Source organism: Anoplophora glabripennis, unplaced genomic scaffold (genome assembly GCF_000390285.2).
Source record: "Anoplophora glabripennis isolate ALB-LARVAE unplaced genomic scaffold, Agla_2.0 scaffold1054, whole genome shotgun sequence".
In the NCBI taxonomy this organism is placed as follows: Eukaryota; Metazoa; Arthropoda; class Insecta; order Coleoptera; family Cerambycidae; genus Anoplophora; species Anoplophora glabripennis.
The window spans coordinates 4,681-12,366 of NW_019417184.1; the positions used below are offsets into that span (position 1 = coordinate 4,681).

The following is a 7,686-nucleotide window of genomic DNA, read 5'->3' on the forward strand; positions in this document are numbered from 1 at the left end:
ATACCGACCTCTATTAGAGGGAAAAAAGTGTTTGTTAAGGACAGACAGCCGAGCTCTCCTTTGGTTGGAGAAATATAAGGATGAACGGGCGAAACTTACGAGATTTGCATTATATCTGCAAGAATTTAAATTTGTTGTTGAACATTGTCCTGGGCGGGTGAATTTACTCCCCGATTTCTTGAGTAGAAACCCTGAAGAAGAAAGGATTGTCGAAGATGATAACCGGATGAGTCCAACTCAGCAGCCCCACCGAACTGACGTCCCTGATAAAGAACAACTACCCGAATTAAATAATATCCCGAACAAGTCTCGAGTACCCCAAATGTTGTTTCAACAAATATAATTAACCCAGATTGACGACCCTGAATTGTCATTGTATGATGCTATAGTACAAGCCCAAAGAGAGAATGCTGAATACCAGGCAACTTGTATTCGAATAAATCGTCCCCAAAATGGGGAAGATCCTGCCGATACGCAGTGGAAACGAACTCTGCGGGATCAATACGTTGTAGAAGATGGACTAGTATGGTATTGAGGTGAAGAACGACGAAGACTGGTAGTACCATTAGGCTATTGGAGGAGAGTGATCCACGAACACCATGATAATGTTGAGGCTGGACATCCTGGAAGGGATGAAACCCTATGTGCTATTTCGGAGAGATACTACTGGCCGGCCCTAAGAAAACAAGTACGAACCTATGTACGATATTGTTTAGTTTGTGCGTGCACCAAACGGGGAGGTGCTAATAAGGAACACGCTCCTCTAAAACCAAGGCCACCCCGAAGACCCTGGCAGGCCGTCAGTATAGACGTCATGGGTCCGTATAATGAAACACCAAAGAAGAACCGATTTTTAATAGTCTTGATGGATGTGTGTAGTAAATGGGTAGAAGCGGTACCCGTCCCTAAAGTACGTCCCAAAATATTGATTGATTTTTTGGAAAGAACGTTCCAGCAGTGGGGATATCCAGAAACTATCATGTCTGATAATGACAAATCATTTACTAGTGATGCCCTCGCCCGATATTTTGCCCAGCATCGTATAACCCAGTATTTGACACCAATTTATCACCAGCGGTCCAACCCTGTTGAAAGAAGAAATCAAGAGCTGAAGAAGCTCCTCCGAGTCCATTGTCTTCAACGAGGGGAGGATCGCTGGGATACTTGTTTAGGACAAATATTATTTACGTTAAGAAATAGGGAGAATGCAGCTACCGGAGTAAGCCCTAGCGTGGCATTATTAGGAGCTCCATTAGTAAAACCAGGGGAATGGAATATTCCCGAGGTTAGACAACCTATTTTGAACACCCCCCAACAACGCGAAAACCGGCTTGAACAAATCCGCCGTAGGCAGATAGTATTTAATAGAAACTTAATTCCTGAACATGTAGAACCGAAAGTAATTTTTAATATAGGTGACAGAGTATTTATACGTAGTTTCGCGGGTGTAAAAACTCCGTTAGGGCCAACGTGGTCCGGACCGTATCGCGTGGTGAGGGTGTGCGGGTTGAACGTGTACGAGGTAAAACGCAATGACTCATCGGTGTTAGTCCACGTGGACGATCTGCGACCGTGGGTTACCGAACCCCAGTGGAGCGACCCGGAACACGACCCGATGTGTGAGCCAGAGGAGGCAGTTTTAGACGACCCGGAAGTTCCAGTACCAGAACCCGTTCCTGAGGAGGAGTCCGATGATGGGGAAACTTCTGATCTAGATGAGAACGATGACGTCCCACTCCAGCCCAGTAGCATGGAGGAAACGCGAAGTAGAAGTGACAACGAGAATGTTCCTGTGTCCAATGTCCACCCTGATGAGATGTAGGATAGTTCACTTGGACAGAGTACAGACGAGGAGGCCATCTCTCCGCAATTAGTCAGGCAAGTACATGCATGCCCCTCGTTTAGTACCAAGTCAAAGCACTCAAATCTTTCAGTATCTCCACAACCCGGACCGTCTGGCCTTGTCAGAAGAAAGTGATCACCCCGTCTCGAGAGGTGAGAGAGGAGAATCCTGTTAGTATTGAAGACGTACCGGAAGAAGTCATTAGCCCCAAACCTGTAAACGGTGTGTCAATCGTAGGTTTGTACCCATAAGAGGCTCGACGAATTGTAGAAAAAAATAATAATACTGTTGTAAATATTTTTATTAAACTGTGTGACAGACTCCTGGTAGGTAGAATAAACCAGCAGTCTCCAAAGGGGGTGGTGTCGAGGGTCATAACCGCGGATTCTGATAAAAAGCCTCCGGATTGGTCCAAACCACGTTTTGGGGCGTGGCCAGTGTATCTGGGGTTATAAATATCGACCCGTGTAGAAATCGGGAGGACTAATTCTGATTCTCTCGTGGGGTTCGCACGTTCTCGAAAGAAGATTTGTCACTTTCATATAAGAATTGATCTAAATAAAAAAAAGTGAGTCGAAATTTAGTAATAATAATTAAAATCTGAAAGTCATTTTTTGTGTGATAGACGTTGGAAACGTCTATCTGATTAGAGGTTCGCCAAATAGCCACCTCGCAAGTAGAGTAAATTTGAATAATAAAGTAGATTCACAGTTTTTGTTGCAACCACGAGGGTTGTACAGTTTAATAACCTTTAACGCTCAGAGTTGAGCCTGTTTAGTAATAAAAGAGACTAATCTGGGTTATACCTACCGCGAGTACGTACCTGAATTTCTGTTGGGAAAGTGTAATCTTGCGTTTCAATATGTGTGTCTAGTTGACCGCATCATTTATTGAACTCCATCCTAGTAGTCCTCTTGGTGGGATTGTGGCATCACTGCATCCTGATCTGAAAGAGAAAAATAAGTTAAATTAGTACCTAAAGTAGTGAACTTTGAGAATAATAATAATAACTATAGTAACTTAACCTAAATTAGAGTGAATTAGTGCGTGGAAGGACCCACGGGGCGACAAGAGACAGTAGCACGTAAGGTAAGTGAACGTTTTAGCTATCTAATAATCTGTCACCCCATATTGTTTCGAAACTGTAGCGAATTTCGGCATAGACCTAACTAGTGTTTTTGGAAACCCGTTTGAAATTTATTAATAGGATCCTAGACTCCGTAGAGCCTGTTAAAGGTTAGTCTTGTGTACATTCAGAACGTAGTTGAAAACTGATCTTTACATCCTAGTATTAACTCATAAGTATTAGTCCACCTCGCGTTGGAAACTGAGGTGAAAATTTGTCGTTGCATAAACTTTAGTAATTCTAAGACTAGATTGAGCCAATGTATATGTAGTGATTGTGTATCGCGGATTTATACAGTAAATTACTGACATTAACGGTTTCCGTCGGGTATTGGAAAGATAGGTAAATTTTGAACTTTTTTCATTGTGAATGAACAATTAGAAACTAGGGTGAAGTGAAAAGTGACCGTAGGTTGTTCTCTAGATTAGAAACTGTAGTGAAATCCTTGATAGATAAAGCATAGTAGTTGTTCGTACGGAGATTCGAAACATGCGTAAATTTTAAAATTAAAAACTTTAGACATTATACCGACTAAGGAACGCGGTGACAATGTTGTCTTCCTATTAGAAACTTAAGTGAAAACGATAATAGATCAAATATTGACTTTTTTCCCGGAATTAATGTAGATTGGAAACAGAGGTGAAAACGTACATTGAATCGTTGAGTTGGAGTATTGAGCATTTCGGCGCTAGTCTAATTCTGCTGTTAGTAAAGACATAACTAATTATTAGAAAAATGAATCACGACGCGTGCCCGTTACGACCCGAGCCCAGTATTGAAGAGGAAATGTTACAAGAATCTTTAACGTCAACGGAATCCCTGTAGGGGGCGTTCACGATCCCGATAGATGTGACCACCGAAGTAAACCAGGGTTTGGGAAGAGGAGTGATGGTTGACCGTCCACATCGCGCACCCCAACTTATACCCAATTTTGACGAAAGCATTAGCAACAATTTATAAAGAATTCGTAAACTCCGATACAAACGAAAATTCCACGTTACTGCCATCCGCATCGCAAACAAACAAAATTATTGGTTTTATTTCTGAAACTAGAAATAAGTACCCATTTAACCAGTGCTTATCCAGAGGTTCTACCATCGCAGAAACAGAGGTTCTAGCACCGCAGAAGCAGATGTCCTATCATCGCAGAAGCAGAGGCCATCCTTATTGTTTTCAAAAAAATAAAATAAAACAAAAAAAAATTAAATTAAAAAACAAAATAAAATAAAACAAAATAAAACAAAAAAATAAAAAACAAAACAAAATAAAATAAAATAAAATAAAATAAAATAAAACAAAACAAAACAAAACAAAATAAAATAAAACAAAACAAAATAAAATAAATCCAACGCAAAAAAAATAATTTCGCCCGAGCTCGAAGCCAACATCGAGTACATGGCACCCAACGTCGAAGGCTCGAATACATTTTAACCAACCACAGAAGGCTTAATCGAGTACAGCGCACGTCGCCAGTCAGTTCAGTTCAATTCTTACAATCATTCAACAACACTAAATACGACACTACGACACTAAATCCACGCCGCCGCGCATAGCATCTTTTTACTTCAACTTGCAAATTCATCCACGCTAAATCATTCAACGCTTAACCAAATCGTACCAAGCATATTCCACAAATCAAACGTATCAGTTTCACACGTTACCCGCAGTAACAAACCTAAAAGGAATTCTCCAAGTCACCAAGTTACCCAACATACTTACCCGCAAATTACGCATACAAGTCTACATTAACTTGATGATAGTGCCAGTGACAATAATTATTTGAGTGCCGTCAAATAAATAAACTTCACGCCGAAAAACGTTTAAACATTCAAACACCTCGTAACAAAAAACTCTGTGTATTTCAGTGTAGTTCTTGGATAACATTCCCATCATCTTCAGGATTACCCAGGTCTACTAAGCCAACGAAAGGTAAGTGCCGCATGGTTTTTCTATTTTCGGGGCTCCTGGAACAAATAAACAATCAATGCAGTCATAATTAGCAAATTAAAGCCATTAAACTCATTACTAGTCAAATCTTATGAGAATAATCCGTCATTCTTTGCAATATTGTAACCTAGTCTACTAGAGCCACTCAAATAATAAATAAACATTCACAAACAAGCCATTCAAGTCCAATTACGTCTAACTTAGCGAAATTAGTATCCAGGCGTTCCTAAGGTATTAGTTTCTTTGCATGCACACTTTCAAAGCTTCAACGCTGTCATCCAGTGGACCGTATCTTCGCCTGAGTTAACCTCTGAAGACGACCTCCACGTACATACGCACTAAATACTTACATTAGGCAAACCACACACATGCACATTCACACTTACAGGTTCTGTCAAATAGACAGATGGCGCCTAGGCATTAATTACGAACAATTAGACATTCATACATCCAAACACGCGTCACACCCACTCTAAATAAATCTAACACACACATACGTTTTCCAAATCAAAGCTAGCTGGACAAACGGGCGAAAGGAAGGTTAGGAACACTCTCTCATGCTCTCACAACACCCGTTCCGCTGTAAAAAATAGATAAACATTTTTTTTACAAATCCAAAACCGACCCCCCGTAACAATATCAATTCGTAATAGTTTCTTAATTTCTTGATTACGCCTTTCAATGGGGTTAGCCCTTTGATGATATATTGGGATTGTGAAAGGAGTAATATTATGTTTTCTATGGAATTCGGCCCATGCTACACTACGGAATGGGGTACCATTGTCAGCAATGGTTTCCGCAGGATAGCCCCATCTCTGACATACGTCTTGTAAGAAATCTACGACAGGGCCTGGCTTTTGCATCAGGTACAGGTAGAGCTTCAATCCACTTCGTACATAAATCCATGGCGACGATGAGATATTGGTTTTTCTTTCTTGTCTCGGGATACGGTCCCATAATATCGATACTTATTTTCTGCCAAGGTCGCTTCGGCGGTCGGGGCCTCAATGGTGCTTTAGCCTGATTCGCTCCACCTTTCTTGATATAAGCACACACTAGGCAGTATCGTACATGCGTATTGACTTGTTTACCCATGGCCGGCCAATAATAAAGTTTCGAAATTGCCTCCAATGTTTCGTCACGGCCTGGGTGGCCTGCTTCCGGTGCAGCATGGATCACTCGACGTCAAAAATTCAGCGGTACTACTAGGGCTTTCCTTTCCCCCACTACATACCATATCAATCCATCCTCCACTCGATACTGGTCTCTCAACGTTTTCTGCCAAGTATATTTTACTTTTTTTTCACCGCTCTGCAATCGATGCCAACGTGCTCTGGTCATTTGATACTCTGGGCTCTCTCTTTGCGCATTTTCGATCTGTTCACAAAAGAGCGGTCCATCTATTTCTAATTGCTGTATTTTTATAGGTTTCACAAAAGCATGTGGGACTTTGCGATATTTTCTAGGTCCGTCACTACTCGGGTTATTTGTCTTAGTTTCAATTTCATTAACAGCTATGGTTTGATTCTGATCACTTGGTTTGCTTATACGTCCTTCGTTGGGTAACAGTCTTTCCTCGTCAGGTTCATGGGTCTCTTCGTTCGGATTTCTTGACAAAAAATCAGGCAGTTGGTTTTCCCTGCCAGGACAATGTTGAATTTGAAATTCAAATTCCTGTAACAGTAATGAATATCGGGTCAGTTTTGCTCGTTCGTCTTTCATCTTCTCCAACCACTTACTATCCATTTTTAATATAAACGGCCTCCCTTCTAGCAGCGCTCGATAGCGCCGGCACGCCCAAACAGCGGCCAACACCTCCTGCACATTACTATGATAGCGTTTTTGGGCCTGATTGCATTTCGTGCTAGCACATGAAATGATTCGTCGTTCATCTGTGTTTGTTACCTGGTATAAAACTGCCCCCATCCCAATCTGACTGGCGTCTGTTTGTAATATGAAGGTCAACTTCCTGTAATTGGTCCTAGTTCCATTGTCGTTTCTTGTTCTGATAGAGACTCACTTGATTCTTCTCCAGTTTGTTTTCCGCTTCTTAGATCAATTTCTCTTGTTTTATTCTTGCCTTCACGTTTTATTCTCGCCTTCACGGTTTATTCTTGTCCCACGTTTGGACAACAATATTATTGTGGGTACAAATATGTTTGTGTATGCGCCAATATTGTTATGAGTAGTAATATGTATGTGTATGTGATTTGTTTGTGTAATTAATATAATAATGATCCTGTGTATATGTTTATGCTATAATTTAAGTTGTCAATTTACCCTGGCTAGCTTTCGACCCTTCTCAGTATTAAGTTCTAGTGAGGTACAAACTCTGCAGAAAACCAAACAACACACCACACTAAACAAAAGATATTATTCAGAAATTAATTATTAATTATTAGTTTATTTTTATATATATACAGGGTGGACCAGCTTTTTCGTGGCAAACTTTAAGGGTATGTTCTACGTCCAAAAATAACCGTAGTTTGCTATACAAACAATAGTCCAAAATTGCTTCGTTACGAAAATACAGGGTGTTGAAGTTTATTCTGAAAAATAGAAATACATTTTTTTTAAACCGCTTAAGATAATTAAATGAAATTTGACAGACGTCAATAGCAATGAAAAACTTAAATTTTGCAATGCAAAAGTTTCTTTTACTGTCACCAGTGACGCGAGTAGCGGATCGTTAGTGAGTATTTTCCAATAAAAAAATGGTACGTCCCTGGTTTTTCTAAAAATTAATGTTATTTTTTAATTCCTCGTTCAA

The 7,686-nt window shown here is 40.3% G+C and overlaps 1 protein-coding gene across 1 annotated transcript; it reads left to right on the plus strand.

The window, feature by feature from the left end:
• The first annotated feature begins 814 nt into the window (after nucleotides 1-814).
• Nucleotides 815-1,822, plus strand: LOC108913773 (uncharacterized protein K02A2.6-like). The gene has a single exon (XM_018719396.1). The coding sequence runs from the start codon at nucleotides 815-817 to the stop codon at nucleotides 1,820-1,822; it is 1,008 nt and encodes a 335-aa protein (XP_018574912.1).
• Nucleotides 1,823-7,686: the final 5,864 nt, after the last annotated feature.

What these genes read in the sequence shown, in the direction of transcription:
- LOC108913773 (XM_018719396.1), top strand. Translation starts at nt 815, where the DNA reads ATGGGTCCGTATAATGAAACACCAAAGAAGAACCGATTTTTAATAGTC.